Source organism: Eretmochelys imbricata, chromosome 23 (assembly GCF_965152235.1).
Source record: "Eretmochelys imbricata isolate rEreImb1 chromosome 23, rEreImb1.hap1, whole genome shotgun sequence".
Classification (NCBI taxonomy): domain Eukaryota; kingdom Metazoa; phylum Chordata; order Testudines; family Cheloniidae; genus Eretmochelys; species Eretmochelys imbricata.
In genome coordinates, this window is record NC_135594.1 from 5,031,788 (window position 1) to 5,054,362 (window position 22,575).

Below are 22,575 nucleotides of genomic sequence, written 5' to 3' on the forward strand. Positions count from 1 at the left end.
TGCTGAAACTTGCAGCGCTCGGGGGGTGTTTTTTCACACCCTGAGCAAGAAAGTTGCAGCGCTGTAAAGTGCCAGCATAGACAAGCCCATAAAGTGTATCTGCCTTCTTTCAATGAGTCAGTAGTATAGCTGATGGTCCTTAATGGGCCATCAAGCAGGCAAGGCAGAGCTGTCTGGGAGTGTCACCAGAAGCATAGCCTAAATTTGAAATACAGACATACATTCATATCTATAACCCAAAATACAAAGGTGATACAAATACATAGATGAGATTATCATATCTGACAAATTATAATATTTTTGCAGATATTTTACATGGCATATCTGGCATAACTCATTGCAATTTTACAATATTAATATTCATAATACCCTCAAGTGTCCCCCAGAATCCATACAGCATTACACAGGGGAAGTGGACAGTGCCGTGCTGAAGGGCCGGGGTCAGGAGGGGCAGTAAATCTCCTCTGTGCAAGTATGCTGTGCCATCCAGTGGGGACTGTGAGCAGGGAGCTGGGTCTGGGGAGTTCCAGGACTGGAAAAAGTCAGGTCAGACTTGGTAAAATCCAAATACAGTACTGGATTTTCCTGACCCCAGGAATTTTTCAGAGAAATATGGTTAAAACTGAAAATGAAGGACAAGGTACAGAAAAGGGCAACAAAAATTATTAGGGGTGTGGAATGGCTTCCATAGGAGGAGATATTAATAAGACCGGGACTTTTCAGCTTGGAAAAAAGATGACTAAGGGGCAGGGGTGAAAGTAACTTAAAGGACGCTGAAAGTCCTGAGCGGGGGGTGGGGCCTCAACCGGAAGGGGTGGGGCCTCAACCGGAAGACATGACACCTTTAAATCCCTGGGCACTTTAAATTGCCGCTGGAGCCTGGGACTCCCATCCGCCGCTACTACTCCAGGGCTCCGGCAGGGGGGCTCCGGCGGTGATTTAAAGGGCCCAGGGCTCCGCTGCGGTAGCAGTTGACAGAGCCCCGTGCCCTTTAAATCTCTACCAGAGCCCCAGGGCTCCCGGCCACCGCCGCTACCCCAGTTAGCAGTTAGCCCAGGAACTCTGACAGAGGGGAAGACGTAGAATTTGCTGAAGTTGTGAATAATAGGCCAGATCCTCAGCTGTTGTATATTGGTGTTGCTCTATTGACTTCAGTGGAACTATGCCAATTTACATCAGCTGAGGGTCTGGCCCTAAAAGTCTAGTTGATGCAGGGAATAGGAAGAGGAGTGATGGGTCTTACCCAGAAAAAGAATGTCTCAAAATATTGCTCACACGTTTCCCATTCTCCTTCACTTCTGCCTCTTACTGTCAGTTCTCCTACCTGAGGCCGGGTGGCAGGTCTGGGTTGGGTCCATCAAGGCGCTCATTGTTCATAGCCATGAGGTATCCTCTCCATCCTCTTCTCTCTTCTCTTCTTTTTTTTCCATTGCTTCTCCTCATCTTCATGCTTATAGCTGTTCCTTCTCTCCCAGCCTACTGTCTGTCCGTCCTCTCCCTCCACAGTGCCCTCTTCCTATCCCTCCCTCACTGAGTAACCACGGTGTTAGGCTTGCAGCCTAGGGTTGCCACCTGCTCAGGTTTTCCCAGGATTGTCCCTTTGTTGAGGAATCTGTAATGTTGCATAGCACACACTGCCACCTGTCCAGTTTTAAGAGCTCAGGATTATCCTGGGTGCCCTCAGAGGTGGCAACCATATGTCCTTCTCAGAGATACTGCTAGTCATGCACCACGCCTGGTGCTTAGGGTGATGCTCCGGAGCCGCAGGAGAGACTGAGAGTTAATCTGAATGGCCCCCGGCCCGAGGGCTGGGAAGTGGGAAGTGGGGTATGGGAGTTGGAAAGTGGCGTTTGGGGGTAACAACTGAGTAGGAGCTGGAGACTGAGAGAATGCATCTGGGAGGAACTGCTGGGTGGCAGAGAGGTGGCAGTTTGGTGGATGGGAGAAGGAAGATGGCAGCTGGGAGTAACTGTTGTGTGGTTGGTGGGAGTAACTGTTGGGTGGCTAGTGGGAGTAACTTGGGTGGCTGAGAGACAGGCGCTGACAGTTGGGAGGCACCATCGGGGGGAGGGGGCAGTTGGGAGTAACTGTTGGGTGGCTGGATGGTGGCAGTTGGGAGGCACTGTTGGGTGGGAGACGGCAGTTGGGAGTAACTGTTGGGTGGCTAGGTGCGGGCAGGCGTGTGGCTGAGAGATGCGCGGTGACGTTGGGAGGCACTGTTGGGTGGGAGAAGGCAGTTGGGAGTAACTGTTGGGTGGCTAGGTGGGGGCAGGCGTGTGGCTGAGAGACGGGCGGTGACAGTTGGGAGGCACTGTTGGGTGGGAGAAGGCAGTTGGGAGTAACTGTTGGGTGGCTAGGTGGGGGCAGGCGTGTGGCTGAGAGACGGGCGGTGACGTTGGGAGGCACTGTTGGGTGGGAGAAGGCAGTTGGGAGTAACTGTTGGGTGGCTAGGTGGGGGCAGGCGTGTGGCTGAGAGACGGGCGGTGACGTTGGGAGGCACTGTTGGGTGGGAGAAGGCAGTTGGGAGTAACTGTTGGGTGGCTAGGTGGGGGCAGGCGTGTGGCTGAGAGACGGGCGGTGACGTTGGGAGGCACTGTTGGGTGGGAGAAGGCAGTTGGGAGTAACTGTTGGGTGGCTAGGTGGGGGCAGGCGTGTGGCTGAGAGACGGGCGGTGACATTGGGAGGCACTGTTGGGTGGGAGAAGGCAGTTGGGAGTAACTGTTGGGTGGCTAGGTGGGGGCAGGCGTGTGGCTGAGAGACGGGCGGTGACATTGGGAGGCACTGTTGGGTGGGAGAAGGCAGTTGGGAGTAACTGTTGGGTGGCTAGGTGGGGGCAGGCGTGTGGCTGAGAGACAGGCGGTGACAGTTGGGAGGCACTGTTGGGTGGGAGAAGGCAGTTGGGAGTAACTGTTGGGTGGCTAGGTGGGGGCAGGCGTGTGGCTGAGAGACAGGCGGTGACAGTTGGGAGGCACTGTTGGGTGGGAGAAGGCAGTTGGGAGTAACTGTTGGGTGGCTAGGTGCGGGCAGGCGTGTGGCTGAGAGACGGGCGGTGACGTTGGGAGGCACTGTTGGGTGGGAGACGGCAGTTGGGAGTAACTGTTGGGTGGCTAGGTGCGGGCAGGCGTGTGGCTGAGAGACGGGCGGTGACAGTTGGGAGGCACTGTTGGGTGGGAGAAGGCAGTTGGGAGTAACTGTTGGGTGGCTAGGTGCGGGCAGGCGTGTGGCTGAGAGACGGGCGGTGACGTTGGGAGGCACTGTTGGGTGGGAGAAGGCAGTTGGGAGTAACTGTTGGGTGGCTAGGTGGGGGCAGGCGTGTGGCTGAGAGACAGGCGGTGACAGTTGGGAGGCACTGTTGGGTGGGAGAAGGCAGTTGGGAGTAACTGTTGGGTGGCTAGGTGCGGGCAGGCGTGTGGCTGACAGACGGGCGGTGACAGTTGGGAGGCACTGTTGGGTGGGAGAAGGCAGTTGGGAGTAACTGTTGGGTGGCTAGGTGGGGGCAGGCGTGTGGCTGAGAGACGGGCGGTGACGTTGGGAGGCACTGTTGGGTGGGAGAAGGCAGTTGGGAGTAACTGTTGGGTGGCTAGGTGGGGGCAGGCGTGTGGCTGAGAGACAGGCGGTGACAGTTGGGAGGCACTGTTGGGTGGGAGAAGGCAGTTGGGAGTAACTGTTGGGTGGCTAGGTGGGGGCAGGCGTGTGGCTGAGAGACAGGCGGTGACAGTTGGGAGGCACTGTTGGGTGGGAGAAGGCAGTTGGGAGTAATTGTTGGGTGGCTAGGTGCGGGCAGGCGTGTGGCTGAGAGACGGGCGGTGACAGTTGGGAGGCACTGTTGGGTGGGAGAAGGCAGTTGGGAGTAACTGTTGGGTGGCTAGGTGCGGGCAGGCGTGTGGCTGAGAGACGGGCGGTGACGTTGGGAGGCACTGTTGGGTGGGAGAAGGCAGTTGGGAGTAACTGTTGGGTGGCTAAGTGGGGGCAGGCGTGTGGCTGAGAGACAGGCGGTGACAGTTGGGAGGCACTGTTGGGTGGGAGAAGGCAGTTGGGAGTAACTGTTGGGTGGCTAGGTGCGGGCAGGCGTGTGGCTGAGAGACGGGCGGTGACAGTTGGGAGGCACTGTTGGGTGGGAGAAGGCAGTTGGGAGTAACTGTTGGGTGGCTAGGTGCGGGCAGGCGTGTGGCTGAGAGACGGGCGGTGACGTTGGGAGGCACTGTTGGGTGGGAGACGGCAGTTGGGAGTAACTGTTGGGTGGCTAGGTGCGGGCAGGCGTGTGGCTGAGAGACGGGCGGTGACGTTGGGAGGCACTGTTGGGTGGGAGACGGCAGTTGGGAGTAACTGTTGGGTGGCTAGGTGCGGGCAGGCGTGTGGCTGAGAGACGGGCGGTGACGTTGGGAGGCACTGTTGGGTGGGAGAAGGCAGTTGGGAGTAACTGTTGGGTGGCTAGGTGCGGGCAGGCGTGTGGCTGAGAGACGGGCGGTGACAGTTGGGAGGCACCATCCAGCCGCTGGCTAACAGGCAGGGCAGCAGACTCAGTTTGGGGCTATGTGCTCAGAGGTGCCTCTGAGGGGACTGGAGGAGGCGGGATCTGGTGGGCGGGTGCGGTGATGGGGCTGGAGGCGCAGGGGCTAAGCACACAGAGGCAGTGTCGCTGCCACCAGCGAGGGGTCCCCGTCACATGGGGGATGAGGGGCTTTGGGTGGCAAGTGTGGTCCGATGTGAGAATTCGGGGAGGGTGAATCATGGTGAGGGACCCGCCCGCGCATGGGGAATCATGGTGACATAGGCTTGGGGGTGGCTGTGCGTGTGGGAACACAACTTTCCTACTGAGGTAATACACGTGGGAGGGACAACAACGACCTTCCCCCCTCACCCCCCCCGACAGCCGGCATTTGGGCGGGAAACTTCTTCCCGCCCATTCTCCCCTTTCTCCTTGCCCCGCCCTCCCTCACTTCGGACTGAGCCCTGCTCATGTTGCCCAGTCCCTGTCCGCGCCAGCCTCTGGCCCCGCCCCGCCTCTCAGTCGCCCGCCCTCATCGCCTGACCCTCAGACCGCCTCCGCCAATCGCCGCCCGGGCCCCACCCCTCGCCGCCCAGCAAAAGCGCTGCCTCCATGCCTCTCTCCTCTCGCACGCCGGCAGCTCGCGCCGTCCCTAGGCTCCTCCACGCGCCGGCCCATCGGGACCCGACGCTCCGTGGGGGGCCATGGCCGCGTGTAGGGACCGCGTCCGCCTCCAGGGCGCCGGGGAGAAGGGCGCCTCCAACGGGGAGATCGGCCCGCGGGACGCCGGCCACGGCGCTCTCGGCCCCGCGCCGGGCTCCCCGTCCAAGGCAGCCCGCGTGCGGGGCTGCCTGCGCGCCAACCTGCTGGTGCTGCTGACCGTGGCCGGGGTGCTGGCCGGGGTGGCGGTGGGGCTCGGCGTGCGGCAGGTGCCGGGCGGGCTGAGCCGCGCCGGGATCCTCGCCTTCTCCTTCCCCGGCGAGCTGCTGCTGCGCCTGCTGAAGATGATCATCCTGCCGCTGGTGGTCTGCAGCCTGGTCTCCGGCGCCGCCAGCCTGGACCCCGCCGCCCTGGGCCGCCTGGGCGGCTGGGCCATGCTCTTCTTCCTGCTCACCACGCTGCTGGCCTCGGCCGTCGGGGTCAGCCTGGCCTTCATCATCCGGCCCGGCCAGGGGGCCGCGCCGCCCAGCCTAGAGGGCGAGGGGGACGGAGCCGTGCCGGAGGCCAAGGAGGTGGCGGACTCCTTCCTGGATCTCATCAGGTGAGGCGCTGGGGAGGGGGCAGAAGCCGGGGGGGAGCCACGTGTCCCCTGGGGCGGATGCATGGCGGGGGAAGCGGGGTTGCAGTTTCCCCATCCTCCGGAGCGTGTGGGAGGGGGGCCTGGGGAGCGTGTTGAGGCCCGCGTCTGAGGCAGGACTTGATCCGGCAGTGAAGGGGAAACGGACACGTGTCGTTCCCGTCTCTTACCCGGATCTAGGGGAGACCCAAGTTCTGGCTGGCCTTGCTGATTCCATCCCGGCTCCAGCTCCGTACCTGGGAGGCTGCAGGCCCTCTCCTTCGCCTGGGGCGCCCTTCAGATGGACTTGGGGCGGGGGGGGGCTTCCTCCCCTCCTAGCGCCCTGATGGTGGCTGCTCCAAGGCCTGGATAGGACAGCTGGGGGCTCCGGTTGCAGGTGGTGGAGTGGGGAATCGTGCTCATCCCCTTTTATCCTATTCTGGTTGATGGCTGGTTTGGGGAGATAAAAAGTGATCCCGTAGTGACCCCTCTGTACTGGCTGTGTTGTGTCTCCATTTGGTGTAATATCTGGTCTCCCTGGCATCACTACTGTGGCTGGGTCCATCCACTTAGCTTCTTACTCTTTTCTGAACAGGTTCCTGAGTTGTATGCAGTGTTGTCCCGGCCTCTTCCCTTCCCCCACATTAAAGCCTCATGTTAGGTACTGCCCTAGATATACATGGTAGAATCTGCTCTAAGGCAACTGTCTTAAACTGCCTCTCTGAAGTAACCTCAAAGGCTTTCTACTAATCTTGTTCTACCTTCAGACTCTTGTCCACTGGTAACTAAAGCTCTGTGGGTCCCTTGAGTGTCTGGTTGGTTGAGAGTTTGTAACATGCTGGGATGAAAGATAAGCAAGAAATGTTGGATGAGAATGTGATTTGCCACCTGCACAGCACTCCCCACATCCAGAGATCCCAAGAATGACTTTAGTCTCCCAGCCTCCTTTCCCAGTACGGTTGGGGAAAGCGGGATACAGTGTAGGTATCTTGGGCAAGTCACCAAGTGAGTTTATGGCAGAGCTGGGCATGGAACTTGGATCCACTGACTTATAGTCCTGTGTCCTGCTCCCAACTCCATTCTCCTTCTGCCGCGCCCCCCCCCACCCCCCGCTGAAGGCATGTTAAATGCTTGCTGTGGAAAGTGTCTTTTTGCTAATTGAGTCCAGCAAACAGGATCCTATGGAAAGCTTGTAAAGACCTGATTGGCACTTCATGGCTTGAAGTATGTCCAGAATGGTGGGAGATCCAACAGGAGACCAGAGGAATGTGGTAGTCCAACACTTCTGACCCCACAGGGCCTACGCATTTAATTTCCTGTGTCAGACATAAACGTTACATGTCCGTTAGACCGCCTCTTCCTCGTGATGTGTATATGCAGAGGCAGCCTGGCCTCTAGGCTGTTGATTCATTAATGCTTAGTTGGCATGTCAAGCTATACAAGTGTTCCCAAAGTATAAAAGGGAGAGATCCCTCTGGGCAGTGTCAGATGCTGACACTCTACTGAGGTTTTACTTTTTTCAGGCTTTACTATTTACAGTAAATATGGTCCATTTGCCGTAGATATTTCCGATCTGATTGCATACTGCTACATAGCAGCCTGCCACCCTGAGAAAGGGAAGGAGACCGCATCATGTTATGGAACCTGATGGCATCTCTCAGTCTCTCTCCTAGGGTAAAGTGCAGGGTTTTTTAACAAAAAGCTTAGTAGGTGGAGTCTATTTTTGATGGAATATCCCCTTGAATCTGCTCTGTTCCAGGCAACTGCTGAGTCACAGTGACTGGCAATTGAATTCTGGTGTCTCTCCTTGGTAGATGAGGACTAGAGAGGTGGCATGCAGCCCATAAGGAAGAGAATTGTCACAGAACCTGTAACTTGCTGCTGAATGAGTATAGCCTTAGCCTACTCCAAGGCCAGAGCCAGCACAGGCAAAGCTGACTGAGCTCCTGAACCATCAAACGTTCTTTGTTTCTGAATTATACAAATAACTAGATCCCAGTCTGGGTGGAGCAGGGATGTGAGGTAGGCATTATACGTGTGTTGTGACTTGCCCACAGTCATGCAGACTGTGGCAGAGAGGGGATTAGAACCACAAAGACCAGCCTCTTATAGCAACTTTCATACTAGCTTCATGCCCCCTGGAGCTGACTTGTGGGAGGACAGATAACCCCAGATTTCAAACCAATCCGTTCACAGAGCCTTTGTGTTCATCAATTGTGATCTGAGGTTGAGGACCACGTTGTGCTGGTGACATTGTGAGTCTACCTGGTGGGAGCTGGGATTGGTTGAGCTGCTAGCCTGGACTGGCATTTGGACACAGAGGGTCAAGGAGTTGGGCTTGTAGCTGATGGAGAGAGCCTGTTGTGGCAACAGGCTGCTCTGTGTCTGTGAGAGCTGATGTCTGTCTTGGCCAGCGCAGTATCTTTGATCACTGCACTGCAGAGACACCCAAGTTTCACAATAGCAGCAAGCTCCCGTACTTCATTTGTGTCTATTTACATGCTTAAATCTGATGCCCTGTTTGTGTCCCTGTTCCTGTTTTGATGGATGAACAGAAATTTCTTGTTGCAGGAGTTTTCTGTCAGCTAACCCCCAAAATCCCTGCATAGATGACTTGCTTCCTAGCCCCACACTTAAGAGGGTGATGCCTGTTGGCCGGAGAACTCGTTAGCTGTGTTTTGGACACCTGCTTCGAACTGCCCTCTGTTCTTGTTGACTTCTTGGCTGAGGTGCTGCTGTGTCCCGAACAGCCTGAATCTCCTCCTTTCATTGGAACAGCCTGTCAGCATTTCCCCTGTTCCTGGTAAAATCTCAACATCTTATGCATGAATCATCTGAAATGAGTCACCAGAACTGACATTTGAATAGTTGTGCAGGAAACAAATTCCAGTCTTCAGGGTTTTTTATGGGCTTTTTATGTGGCTTGGGGCTAGCAACCTAGCTACTGAACAGCCATCTCTTGCCCAAGGGTTCCAACATAGTGCTCTGCCAGTGGTTAGCTTCCATGTAAGCCAGTGTCTTGTGCTGAAACTCCCTCACTTCAGCAGAATGAAAATCTAGCTTGCATTAGATGCCCTGTTTTTTTAGGGACGAAATTAGGGGGGGGGGGGTCACTACTGATCCTGTCTTTGTACAGTGACCAGATGTCCAGATCTTATAAGGACAGTCCTGATTCTGGGGGGCTTTTTCTTATATAGGCTCCTATTACCCCTGCCCCTGTCCTGATTTTTCACACTTGCTATCTGATCACCCTATGTCTTTAGGAGGGGGGGGTTGTGATATAGGTAGGGTGACCAGAGAGCAAATGTGGAAAAATCGATATGAGGGTGGGAGGTAATAGGAGCCTATATAAGAAGAGACCCAAAATCGGGAGTGTCCCTATAAAATTGAGACATCTTGTCACCCTCTATGTAGGTGGAGCCCTGTCTGTCTGATGCAATGTTGACTGTATGTTGAGCCTGCTGCCAGGCAAAGAAGTGCTGCATGGGGTGGGGTTGAGACTGAAACCACTGCTCTGGGCAGGCGTTCCAGCCTAGCCATGTGGAGGCTGGGTTGGGGGATGGTAAAGCAGAGCTTTGAACTGTCAAGGGTTAACTGCTAAAATGAAGCTGTCTGCCTCAAGTCTAGAAAAAAGGCTAAAAATAGTTCTTTGGGTGTCTTTACCTCCTAGGAGCACCTGTGTAGCTTTATCTTTAGCCCAAGGGCAGCACAAGAAGTCAGTGGTCTTTGGGGAGCACCACTAGAATAGTAGGGTGGAAAGGTGAGAGGGTTAATTAACCCATACAAAATAGGCAAGACTATGTTCTAAAATAAGAAATAGCAGCTGAAGTGTTCTCTTCCTGGTGGGGTTGTTGCATGTTTTTTTTTGTGAACTGGTTTGTTTCCTTGCCTTTCTCAAGGGAGAGTTAAGGGCAGCCAGTGCTTGAGTTGCTTGGCTTTGTCTGGGTCAGGGAGGCAAATGTCTCTTACAAAAGAGGAGAAATCTCTAACTGCCTATTGCCCGTGAGTATTATTGCCTTTTGTCTAAGTTCAAATAGGCAAAATTATAACCTCTATTGCTATTACATTGAAAGGTGCTCCTGGGTGCCAGCAGGTGTGGCTGGGATCCAAAGACTATCACAACCCTTGTTAGTCTGTGGGTTTGCCAGGTACTCCTGGAGCATGTCTGCATTTGAAAGTAATTCAGATTCAAGTATGTTGTGAATTCAAAGCTCAATAGCTATCCCTGAATAACTGTGTATAGACAAATCCTTGAACTAAATCTTCACTATCCTTTCCCCTCCCCACGCCTCCCCCAAAAAAAGGATGGGTAGGTCTTTATTTTGTTTACAGCAGGAAAGCTGTTTGTACAGACCTCACCCAGCTACCTCATTACAATCTCTTCCCTTTGCGTATGGTTGACCTCACTTAGTTTACCTTGCTGTAAAATGACAGGGCCTTGTCACCACCAGGATTGTATAGCAGGATAGATAACATGGGTGTTTAGCTCATGGTAAAAATGCACTTTTTGTCCACGAAGACTCAGACTCGGAAGCAATTAAGCTCCTCTGTGTAGTAAAAACAGCTGCAGACAATGGGGGACTACCACCAAAGCACTAGGATGCATAGTAGGTCAGAGTAAAGCTGAGTGGACTGAGTTGCCAACAAAGGAGCTGGAAGTTGGTGTTGGATGCAGCGAGCCAGGACAAGGAATTGTGAGCATGACCCTCAGAGGAAGCTTCTTGGGCATAGAGCGTGCTGGAATGGCAGGCTTAGGAATTTTGGAGCAAAGAAACTGCCTCCTGGGAAACATGACCCTGTGGATGTTTTTGAATAAACAAGGTAACACCAAGAACACTGACTCCTCTATTTCTCTTTCTAATAGAAATGACCTTGCTGGGCCCTGGATATTGGCCAGTTGGTCAGGCCAGAGGGGCCACTCTGATCATTAACTCTAGTTAGCCAGTCTCCTCTAAGACACCCCCGTTTGGAGCCTTTCCAGTGAAGTGTTCAGCAGAAAAATGACTAATTGGTGGTGTGGTCTGTCTTAAACTTGCTGATTCCAGATTAAACAACATTGGCTTTAAAAAGCCAAAAGATGATGAACATGCTAAGGAGAATCTAAAGAGCCCAGCTGGGTTTTCTGCTTCAGGCCTTCTCTAGTGGCAAAGTAGAGTACAAACTAGATCTCAGTGCCCACTCCCCCATCTGCAGGGACAAGAAAGCAGAGTAACTATTCTGGAATAGCGTCCACACAGCTGTTCTAGAATAGCTTATTTGGTGATAGCTAGGCTGTGTAGACACACCCTTATTTCAAATGATCTCTCTGCTTTACCCAGTTGCTACTTGTCAGGGACACTTACCTCCTTGCCCACGATAGTACCTGTTCTACTTGGGCCAAAGCAGACTACCTTAAACCAAAACCTCTGGGCAAAACAAATGCTGAGATGAAAACCACACAGCCTAGAGAACGGGATCGTCTGATGCTTAATGGGGTTTGTGTGCATTCTCTCCTAAACTTACTGCCAGATTTGGAGGTGAGTAGATGTTGGGCTCCTGGATTTTGTTCCCAGCTCTGCTGCTGTCTTGCTCTGTCTCTCAGGTCAAATCTGCATTGGTCTATTTTTTTAGGTTGTGTGTAAATGAATACTGCAGCTGGCTGACACTAGGCAGGTCCCAGAGGCTGCTGTGGGATTGTAGCTTAAACTAATATAAACTGCTGTAACTGTCCAAACTCTTCAAGCATGGTTGTAAATGGGTTTGGAGTGGCTGGCTGTGATTACAACGTGCATTCTGCAGCAGCTGGAATCTACTCTGTAGTTCTCATAAGAGACGTATGGCGGATTTGTCTTTTAAAAAAGCCATCATTAAATCGGTTTCCCAAAACAAATACAGACCTACGTGGCAGAACCTAACAGTCCCATTTAGCCACTGTGCTCTGTCACAATGAAGGACCTGTGCACTCTGCATGAACTGACAATTCCTTACTTAGAACTTCTCATCAGCTATCAAAGTGCTTCATGGTCTAATGTATTTATCCCCAGAATCTCCCTGTAGGGCAGGGTTATTATCCACACTATATAGATTGGGCGGGGGGGGGAGAGAGAATGAAACACAGAGAGGCTAAGTGACTTGTCTGAGGTGACACAGGAAGTCTGTGGTGGAGTAGGGAATTAGGCCGGGACTTGGAGTGCCAGCTTTCATGTTGTAACCAATGGACCACTTTTCCTGAAGTGGCTGGCTCATGTGCCTAGTTGTCCACAGGACCCAGGTCAAAAGGAGCGTTTAAATTGATTAGACCAAGTTAAATAAGTTTAGAAAGGTTATTTTGAGTCCTGTAACTGTCCTGAATCTCTTCTCACTGCTCTTCCCTCCCAGCCAATTTTTGGGCATTACAATCTTTAAAGAGATTTGTCTGATTCGCATACAGCTGGGAATAGCTCACAGGTGCAACAGTGAAACTTCAGAGAGGAATGAGACCTCCAAAAGAGGCAAAGAACTTGTTCTAACAGTAGCGATCTTTGGTGTCTGTAGCAAGAGTAGGATGGTGGAGGGGTGGGATTTGAGCCAGTGTGATTGGTGAAGGGACTGGGTCCCTTAACTATCGAAGTCTGTGCTGCCACCCAGGTGACACTTAGATGTCAGAGGGTCTGCTCATGCAAGACTGCTGCTCACTTGAGACATCCGTTGGAAGTGGAAAAGATATCTCAGATAAGGCTGCATCTAAAACTGCAGCGCTAGACTTAAGGCAGATCTTTTGTCGTTAATAGGCGCCGTCTCATCCTTTCGCAGCAAGGGGGAATTGAGGACAGCGTCATTGGCTTTACACTGGAATTTCCTGGCACTTCACTAATCTTTAGTGATCCTGTTTTTTAACCAGGGCTTTGCTCCATGTGTCTTGGCACTAGGGAGGGTTTAGCATGCTCCAGTGACATCGTAAACATGTTTATCCAGAGGGGTTAGAACAACCAGCAGCCGTCAGGATCTGGAATCTTTGGTTTGAATCTGACATGGGTTGAACATCTGTTTGCCCTCTTATGGCAGCTCAGCGGCCTGTATGAAATAAGTGTGGTCTCAGCTCAGTTCTAGCAGGCAGGTATCTATAGCCAACAATTACTGCTGGCATTATTAGTTCTGTTCATGACCCCTAATCCAGCACTTTCCCTCCCCCATTGGAAGCTGTGCTGAAGCCTCTTTGAAAGGAGAACTGTGTACACAGTCAAAACTGAAAAGGTCAAAATGCCCATCCAAGGGTATCTGGGCACATCTGAATAAACTGCTTCCTCGCCCTTGCTCCCAGGAAAATGGGTGATTCCCTACAGCGTGTTCGCATTCTCCTTGCCTCTAGGCTCTGCTATCCTGATCAGAAGAGGGGGAGTGCAAGTGAGCAGCTGCCTCCCAGAAGGGTCCTCCACTCTGACAATGTTGCCTAGTGGTTAGAGCATTGCACTGGTGCTCTGCAGAGCTGTGTTCTGTTCACTCTCATTGGCTTGCTGGATTACCTTGCCCAAGCCACTTCCTCTCTGTGCCTCAGTTTCCCCCTCTATAAAATAGGGGTGAATGGTACCTCCTTTGTAAAGTGCATTGAGATCTATTGATAAGCACTGCTGTATACTATAGGTATTGCAACACAATTAGTGCTGCTGGCTGAGGCATGCCTGGGTGCATGGTCATCCTGCCTTTGCCTGTGCTATACCTGCCCTGGGGAGAGAAGTAGCTCTCCAGTCTCTGGAGCTGGCAAGATAGCACTTTATTTTGAGAGAATAAATCAGAGAAGCTTGAGGATGTTCAATTCTGTCCCTACTTGCCAGGCTTCCTGCACTGAGATGTGTGATGTATCTAAGCATCAGTGTGCACTTGGTTATAAAAGATCAAAGACCTTATCCCTGCCTCTGGAAGCTCTGACATAGGCAACACCCTGGGAGAGCCAGAGACATGTTCCTGCTGGGCTTCTGCTTGTCTGGAGCAAGAGGATTGCTCCCATTATTTCTGCCAAGGGACTAGAGGTTTCAGAAATGTGTAGGATCCATCTTAACCAGTTAAATTTTCTCCATCAGATGCCAGCAATCTCCTCTGTTCACTGTCTCTAACCAGCACTCACCTGAATCTGCTGCACAGACTGGCTTGTGCTCAGAGCAGCCTTCCTAACAACTTGGGTGGAAACAGAAGGAAACCTTTGCTTATTGATCCTGGGGGATGTGAGGAGGAGATGCTGGCCTGTGGTGCTCTGGCATGTTTGTGGAACTACTGCCTTCCTGAGCCTAAGGGCAAGTCCACACTGGAGTGCTACAACAGCGCAGCTGCACTCATGTAGCTGAAGCACATCCTCTCCCGTCGGCATAATTACTCCACCACCGTGAGAGGTGGAAGCATGTTGGTAGGAGATGTAGCACTGGTGTGGAAAAGACTTAGGTAGATGTAACTTACGATGCTCAGGGAGGGTGTCTTTTTCAGCCCCATAGCAACATGAGTTACCTAGACTTAAGGGCTGCTCTACACTGCTGCTTAATTGTAAAAGCCAGCTGGACTCCATTGGTGTGATTCTCACACCAACATCAGAGCTAGGAGACCTACCTAGAGCTGGAGCAGGGGCTGATCCAATCTTTTTGGCTTACGTTAGAGCATGGGTGCTCACAGTTGTCAATATCTTCCCCTCCTCTTGGGGGCTGAGGGGGGCAGGGCAGGGCTATTGACTCCATTGTACAGATGCGGAAATGAAGGTACAGGGATGCTGACTGACTTGGCCAAGTTGACACGGGAAGTCTGATAAAATATGGACTTTGGCTGCAGGTGGTGGGATTGGGGTTGGGCCTACAGAGGCTATAAGGGGAAGAGAATAGGCTGGAAAGCCACTCCTTGGTTTGAATGGAAAAAACAGAACCACTTCAGACATGTGGGGCCTGATTCACTTGCTTGTGGGATCTTGTACAGTTACATCAGTGCATATAGTGACATGCCACCATGCTGATCACAGAAGCAACAGATTTGGGCCCTATGAGTTTTCCCTCTAGTAGTCCTTTCCAGCTAGCATAAACCAGTCCTATTTTGTGGTGGATGGGACCAGTTCAGGCTGCTCAAACGCCAGTTCAATTGGTGTGTCTACATAGAGGGGTTTGACTCTTTGACAGTCTGAATTCATACCCTGGATTCACAGCAATCATTCCCATCTGCAATCAGTGAAGAACAGAGCTCTGTCATGAATGTGCCTTTCCTGCCTGTCTCAATCCCATGGGGAGGATGGAAGCTGCTGTGGGAGACCACAGTGCTAGAGTAGAGCTCTGTACATGTGCAGAACACTTCACAGTCCTGGTGATCACACTTCCCCTTATGCTGGGCTCTGAGACTGGGTGGGGAGCCGCATAAAGGAGGGTGACTGGGCACCGGACACCTAATGCAGTCCGTGGCAGCACTCTGGGAATGGGGCAGGAAGGCTTACACTAGCCCTGTTGTGCAGGATTAGCTGGAGGCACATGACAGCTGAGTCTGCAGAGCTTTTGTTGCTTTTGGTACTTACTGGCTGCACTTTGAGAGGAAAGCTGGCTCCTATCCTTGGGTAACTTGAGGATGGGGTGTTGTGTCCTTAAGAGAATCACAAACATGGCAGCCATATACTTCCCCCTTCCAGAGCCTGCCTGAATACTCCCTTTACTTCTGCAGTGGGTAAGCCCCTTCCAATGTGGGGTTGGATATACAGTCCCCTACACACACCCCTCCCAGCTAGGGCTGAGCTGGGCTTGTGCCATGTTTGCTTTGGATCAGGATAGTTCTCTTGTTGGCAAAATGCAGTCTCTCCCTTTAGTGCCAGTCCTGTGTTGGAATGTGGCAATCACTGGGGTTTGATTGTGGCGGCCCCATGTGACTGCTGTTTGGATTGGTGTTTTAGGGCCAGCTGCTGGTGGAGAGGATGCAGGCATCTCCCTGCTGCCCCAAATGGATGTGCTGGCCTGTAATGGAGTGTCTCAGCCAAGCTTGTTCATGCAGGCTGGGGGAAGCTGGGTTTGGACTGTGATGTGAATGCAGAGCAGAGTACCTCTGCATTGGAGGCACAGATCATTCAGGTCTGCCTTCAGCCTTGGGAATTGTTAAAGGGCCTGCTGACTCTTCCGTGGGAAATCCCCTCTCCCTGATATCATGTAAAATCTCTGGAAGTAGCCATTAGTGTTATGTTGCCCAGGGGAGGAAAGCTCTGTGCTGTGTGGCTGAGGTGCAGCTTTGGGTATCAGGACTCCAGGGTTCAATTCGCCTCTCTGCCACTGACTTTCTGGGTGACTTTGGGCAAGTCACTCCTCCCTCCTGCTGTGCCTCACTTTTCCTTCTTGCTAGATGCAGGCTGTCATAAATATAAAGAAAGGTAAACACCTTTTAAAATCCCTCCTGGCCAGAGGAAAAACCCTTTCACCTGTAAAGGGTTAAGAAGCTAGGATGACCTCACTGGCACATGACCAATGAGGAGACAAGATACTTTCAAAGCTGGGGGGAGAAACAAAGGTTCTCTGTTTCTGTGTGATGCTTTTGCCGGGAACAGAAAAGGAATGGAGTCTTAGCCCTGGTCTACACTAGGACTTTAGGTTGAATTTAGCAGTGTTAAATCAATGTAAACCTGCACCCATCCACACGATGAAGCCCTTTATTTCGACTTAAAGGGCTCTTAAAATCTATTTCCTTACTCCACCCCAACAAGTGGATTAGTGCTTAAATCGGCCTTGCCGGGTTGAATTTGGGGTACTGTGGACACAGTTCCGGAGGCCAATACCATTGGAGCTATACCAGAGTGCTCCATTGTGACCGCTCTGGACAGCGCTCTCAACTCAGATGCACTGGCCAGGTAGACAGGAAAAGAACCGCAAACTTTTGAATCTCATTTCCTGTTTGGCCAGCGTGGCAAGCTGCAGGTGACCATGCAGAGCTCATCAGCAGAGGTGACCATGATGGAATCCCAGAATCGCAAAAGAGCTCCAGCATGGACCGAACGGGAGGTACGGGATCTGATTGCTGTATGGGGAGAGGAATCCGTGCTATCAGAACTCCGTTCCAGTTTTCAAAATGCCAAAACCTTTGTCAAAATCTCCCAAGGCATGAAGGACAGAGGCCATAACAGGGACCCGAAGCAGTGCCACGTGAAACTGAAGGAGCTGAGGCAAGCCTACCAGAAAACCAGAGAGGCAAACGGCCGCTCCAAGTCAGAGCCCCAACCATGCCGCTTCTATGATGAGCTGCATGCCATTTTAGGGGGTTCAGCCATCACTACCCCAGCCGTGGTGTTTGACTCCTTCAATGGAGATGGAGGCAACATGGAAGCAGGTTTTGGGGACAAAGAAGATGATGAGGTTGTAGATAGTTCACAGCAAGCAAGCGGAGAAACCAGTTTTCCCGACAGCCAGGAACTTTCTCACCCTGGACCTGGAGCCAGTACCCCCTGAACCCACCCAAGGCTGCCTCCTGGACCTGGCAGGCGGAGAGGGGACCTCCAGTGAGTGTACCTTTTTAAAATACTATACATGGTTTAAAAGCAAGCATATGAAAGGATTAACTTGCTCTGGCATTTGCAGCTCTCCTGGATGTACTCCCAAAGCCTTTGCAAAAGGTTTCTGGGGAGGGCAGCCTTCTTGCGTCCTTCATGGTAGGACACTTTACCACTCCAGGCCAGTAACACATACTCAGGAATCATTGTAGAACAAAGCATTGCAGTGTATGTTTGCTGGCCTTCAAACAACATCCATTCTTTATCTCTCTGGGTTATCCTCAGGAGAGTGAGATCATTCATGGTCATCTGGTTGAAATAGGGTGCTTTTCTTCAGGGGACACTCAGAGGTGCCTGTTTCTGCTGGGCTGTTTGCCTGTGGCTAAACAGAAATGTTCCCCACTTTTAGCCACGGGGAGGGTTGAGGGGGTAGCCACACAGTGGGGGGAGGCAAAATGCAACCTTGTAACAAAAGCACATGTGCTATGTATGTAATGTTAACAGCAAGGTTTACCCTGAAAGAGTGTAGCCACTGTTTCATAAAATGTCTTTTTTTTTTAAATACCGCTGTCCCTTTTTTCTCCACCAGCTGCATGTTTCAATGATCACAGGATCTTCTCCTTCCCAGAGGCTAGTGAAGATTAGAAAGAAAAAAAAAAACACACTTGTGCTGAAATGCTCTCTGAGCTCATGCTGTCCTCCCACACTGACAGAGCACAGACAAATGCATGGAGGCAAATGTCAGACTGCAGGAAAGCACAAAATGACCAGGAGGAGAGGTGGAGGGCTGAAGAGAGTAAGTGGTGGGCTGATGACAGGGCTGAAGCTCAAATGTGGCAGCAGCATGATGAGAGGAGGCAGGATTCAATGCTGAGGCTGCTGGAGGACCAAACCAGTATGCTCCAGTGTAAGCTTGAGCTGCAGCAAAGGCAGCTGGAGCACAGACTACCACTACAGCCCCTGTGTAACCAACCGCCCTCTTCCCCAAGTTCCATAGCCTCCTCACCCAGACACCCAAGAACGTGGTCGGGGGGCCTCCGGCCAACCAGCCACTCCACCACAGAGGATTGCCCAAAAAAAAGAAGGCTGTCATTCAATAAATTTTAAAGTTGTAAACTTTTAAAGTGCTGTGCTTAAAGTGCTGTGTGGCATTTTCCTTCCCTCCTCCAGCACCCCTCCTGGGCTACCTTGGTAGTCATCCCCCTATTTGTGTGATGAATGAATAAAGAATGCATGAATGTGAAGCAACAATGACTTTATTGCCTCTGCAAGCAGTGATTGAAGGGAGGGTGTGATTAGCTTACGGGGAAGTAGAGTGAACCAAGGGATGGGGGGGTTTCATCAAGGAGAAACAGAACTTTCACACCGTAGCCTGGCCAATCATGAAACTGGTTTTCAAAACTTCTGTGATGCATACCGCGCCCTCCTGTGCTCTTCTAACCACCCTGGTGTCTGGCTGCGCATAACCAGCAGCCAGGCGATTTGCCTCAACCTCCCACCCCGCCATAAACATCTTCCCCCTTACTCTCACAGATATTGTGGAGCATACAGCAAGCAGTAATAACAGTGGGAATATTGGTTTCGCTGAGGTCTAAGCGAGTCAGTAAACTGCACCAGCGTGCCTTTAAACGTCCAAATGCACATTCTACCACCATTCTGCAGTTTCTCAGCCTGTAGTGGAACAGCCCTTGACTACTGTCCAGGTTACCTGTGTACGGCTTCATGAGCCATGGCATTAAGGGGTAGGCTGGGCCCCAAGGGGATGTTGAAATGCCTATAGTTATCCAACAGTTATTTTCTGGTCTGGGAATAAAGTCCCTTCCTGCAGGTTTTGAAACAGACCAGAGTTCCTGAAGATGTGAGCGTCATGTACCTTTCCCGATCATCCCACATTGATGTCGGTGAAACATCCCTTGTGATCCATCAGAGCTTGCAGCACTATTGAAAAGTATCCCTTGTGGTTTATATACTCGCCAGCTTGGTCCTCCAGTGCCAAGATAGGGATATGGGTTCTGTCTATGACCCCACCACAGTTAGGGAATCCCATTGCAGCGAAGCCATCCACTATGACCTGCACGTTTCCCAGGGTCACTACCCTTGATATCAGCAGATCTTTGATTGTGTGGGCTACTTGCATCACAGCAGCCCCCACAGTAGATTTGCCTACTCCAAATTGATTCCCAACTGACCGGTAGCTGTCTGGCATTGGAAGCTTCCACAGGGCTATCGCCACTCACTTCTCAACTGTGAGGGCTGCTCTCATCTTGGTATTCATACGCTTCAGGGCAGGGGAAAGCAAGTCACAAAGTTCCATGAAAGTGCCCTTACGCATGCAAAAGTTTTGCAGCCACTGGGAATCATCCCAGACCCCCAACGCCATGCAGTCCCACCAGTCTGTGCTTGTTTCCCAAGCCCAGAATTGGTGTTCCACCGCATGAACCTGCCCCATTAGCACCATGATGCATGCATTGGCAGGGCTCATGTTTTCAGAGAAATGTGTCCATGTCCTGGTCACTCACATGACTGCGCTGACGTCGCCTCCTCTCCCAGTATCGCTCTGCCAGGTTCTGGTGCTGCATATACTGCTGGATAATGCGTGTGGTGTTTAATGTGCTCCTAATTGCCAAAGTGAGCTGAGCGGCCTCCATGCTTGCCTTGGTATGGCGTCCGCTCAGAAAAAAGGCACGGAACAATTGTCTGCCGTTGCTCTGATGGAGGGAGGGGCGACTGATGACTTGGCTTACAGGGAATTAAAATCCACAAAGGGGGTGGTTTACATCAAGGAGTATTTCAGGCAGGACTTCACGGAGGGTTCCAATAAGAAATGGTGCACCAAAGTAATTGTTCTTATTGGAACAAGCAGGTTGGTCTGGCCTCTGATTGATACATGGCTAGATTTACCTCGCTGCACCTTCTCTGTGAGTGACTGCAGTGTGACCTAGAGGAAGGAGTCCCCTAGACAGGGGAGGGGGGGTAAGCAAATGCGTACAAAACAAAGCTGGTCTATTTCTTGTTTTGATCCATTCCATCTATCTTTTACATCTTTGGCTGGCAGCAGACAGTGCAGAAGGACTGCAAGCCATCCACATCTCATGGCTGCTCGGCAGAAGATGGTACAATAGGACTGCTAGCAATCCGTATCGCCTGCCTATTCACCATAAGATGGTTCAATAGGACTGACTGCAGGACTAAAGAGAATGACCTGGTCAAGTCACTTCTAATATAGTCCCTGCACCCATGTCTGCCCAGCCGCTCCTGGCCGACGTGGCCAGGAGCACCTCGAACGTGACAATGACGGTTACCAGTCGTACTATACCGTCTGCTGCCACAAGGCAATGGGTTGCTGCTGCTGTGTAGCAATGCAGTACCACGTCTGCGAGCAACCAGGAGATATACGGTGACGGTTACCTGAGCGGGCTCCATGCTTGCCGTGGTATGGCATCTGCACAGGTAACTCAAGAAAAAAGGCGCAAAACGATTGCTGCTGCTTTCACGGAGGGAGGGAGGGAGGTAACGGGGGCCTGATGATATGTACCCAGAACCACCCGTGGTAATGTTTTAGCCCCATCTGGTATTGGGATCTCAACCCAGAATTCCAATGGGCAGCAGAGACTGCAGGAACTGTGGGATAGCTACCCACAGTGCAACACTCCGGAAGTCGACGCTTGCCTCGGTACTGTGGAAGCACTCCGCCGAGTTAATGTGCTTAGAGCATTTTCTGTGGACACACACACACTCGAATATATAAAAACGACTTCTATAAATTCGACCTAATTTCGTAGTGTAGACATACCTTAGTAAGTAAGCTAGCTAGATATGTGTTAGATTGTTTTGTTTAAATGTCTGATAAAATAAGATGTGCTGAATGGAATGTAGATTCCTGTTTTTTTGTCTTTTTGTAACTTAAGGTTTTGCCTAGAGGGATTCTGTTTTGAATCTGATTACCCTGTAAGGTATTTACCATCCTGATTTTACAGAGGTGATTCTTTTAGTTTTTTCTTCAATTAAAATTCTTCCTTTAAGAACCTGATTGCTTTTTCATTGTTCTTAAGATCCAAGGGTTTGGGTCTGTGTCCACCTATGCAAATTGGTGAGGATTTTTATCACGCCTTCCCCAGGAAAGGGGGTGTGGGGTTTAGGGAGGATTTTCGGGGGGAAAGACATTTCCAAGCGGGCTCTTTCCCTGCTATATGTTCATTAGATGCTTGGTGGTGGCAGCAATAAAGTCCAAGGGCAAAAGGTAAAATAGTTTCTACCTTGGGGAAGTTTTAACCTAAGCTGGTAAAAATAAGCTTAGCAGGTTTTCATGCAGGTCCCCACATCTGTACCCTAGAGTTCAGAGTGGGGAAGGAACCTTGACACAGGTACTGCTCGCAACACAGTGGGGACTCCCTAAGACAGTTGAGGCCTCTGTGCTACTGTAATACTTGTAAAGTGAGTCCACTGGGGTAGGGAAGACCTTACAAATGTGAGTTCCATGGTGCCATCTCCAGTGCGAGTACATCTCAGAGTGCACCCCCACTCTCCTACCCTAACTCATAAGGACATCACTGAGCACGGAGGACTTTGCAGTCTCCTGCTCTCTTTCTAACTGGGCATCACACTGCTAGCAAGCAATGTGGAAAGCCATGCAAGCAGGTCAGGTCTGAAGCCTTCATGTCAGTACTTCTGGGGTCTATCCCCAGTGCTGATTCTGCAACCTTAGAAGCATTTGATCTCTGTGCTTTTGTAAAATGGCTAGACGCTCCCAGTGGTTGTGAGAGTGGGGGCTTGCCTAAACAGGGATCTTGCATAAGATTAACACAAACAAGCTAATGTTAAAGTGCCTTGCCTCTACCTAGGCTTTTAAAAGTGAATTATTTTGGTATATCAGGCTGTTCTAATGAATCCTGTATAGAACAGGAGTAACTCCACTTTGCAGTTTGTCTGCTTAAGGTTCACATGGATGCATTCATCCTGTTGCTACCTACACTGCATTGCTTCACAGCTGGATTGGCCTGTCTGTGCTTTCTGCTCTGGGCTCATCTTGACTGGATGCATACTCTTAAGTGCAGGCATGCAGCCAGCTCTGCCCCTCTTCAGTACCAGGTAGGGGTGACAGAGTAACAGCCGTGTTAGTCTGTATTCGCAAAAAGAAAAGGAGTACTTATGGCACCTTAGAGACTAACCAATTTATTTGAGCATAAGCTTTCATGAGCTACAGCTCACTTCATCGGATGCATACCAGTACCAGGTAGGGGTGAGTTCATGCCCCACATTTCCACATGGACTCCTGGAGACCACCTGGGTTTGATTGCAGCTCTCCAGCAAGAGCGATGTCAGGCACTGGACTGCAGACAGCTACAAGACACTGAGATGCAGGGGCGCTGC

At 51.5% G+C, this 22,575-nt stretch overlaps 1 protein-coding gene across 3 annotated transcripts in view; it reads left to right on the forward strand.

Annotated features, from left to right (window-relative positions):
- Positions 1-5,134: 5,134 nt before the first annotated feature.
- Positions 5,135-22,575, forward strand: part of SLC1A5 (solute carrier family 1 member 5) — a 33,281-nt gene continuing 15,840 nt past the window's right edge. For 2 of the 3 annotated variants that reach the window (XM_077840235.1, XM_077840236.1), the window contains exon 1: positions 5,135-5,750. In XM_077840235.1, the coding sequence (XP_077696361.1) occupies positions 5,194-5,750 (557 nt within the window). In that variant the 5' untranslated portion in view covers positions 5,135-5,193. Of the gene's footprint in view, positions 5,751-14,065; positions 14,122-22,575 lie in introns of those variants that run through there. The other variant, XM_077840237.1, reaches the window with a different exon arrangement.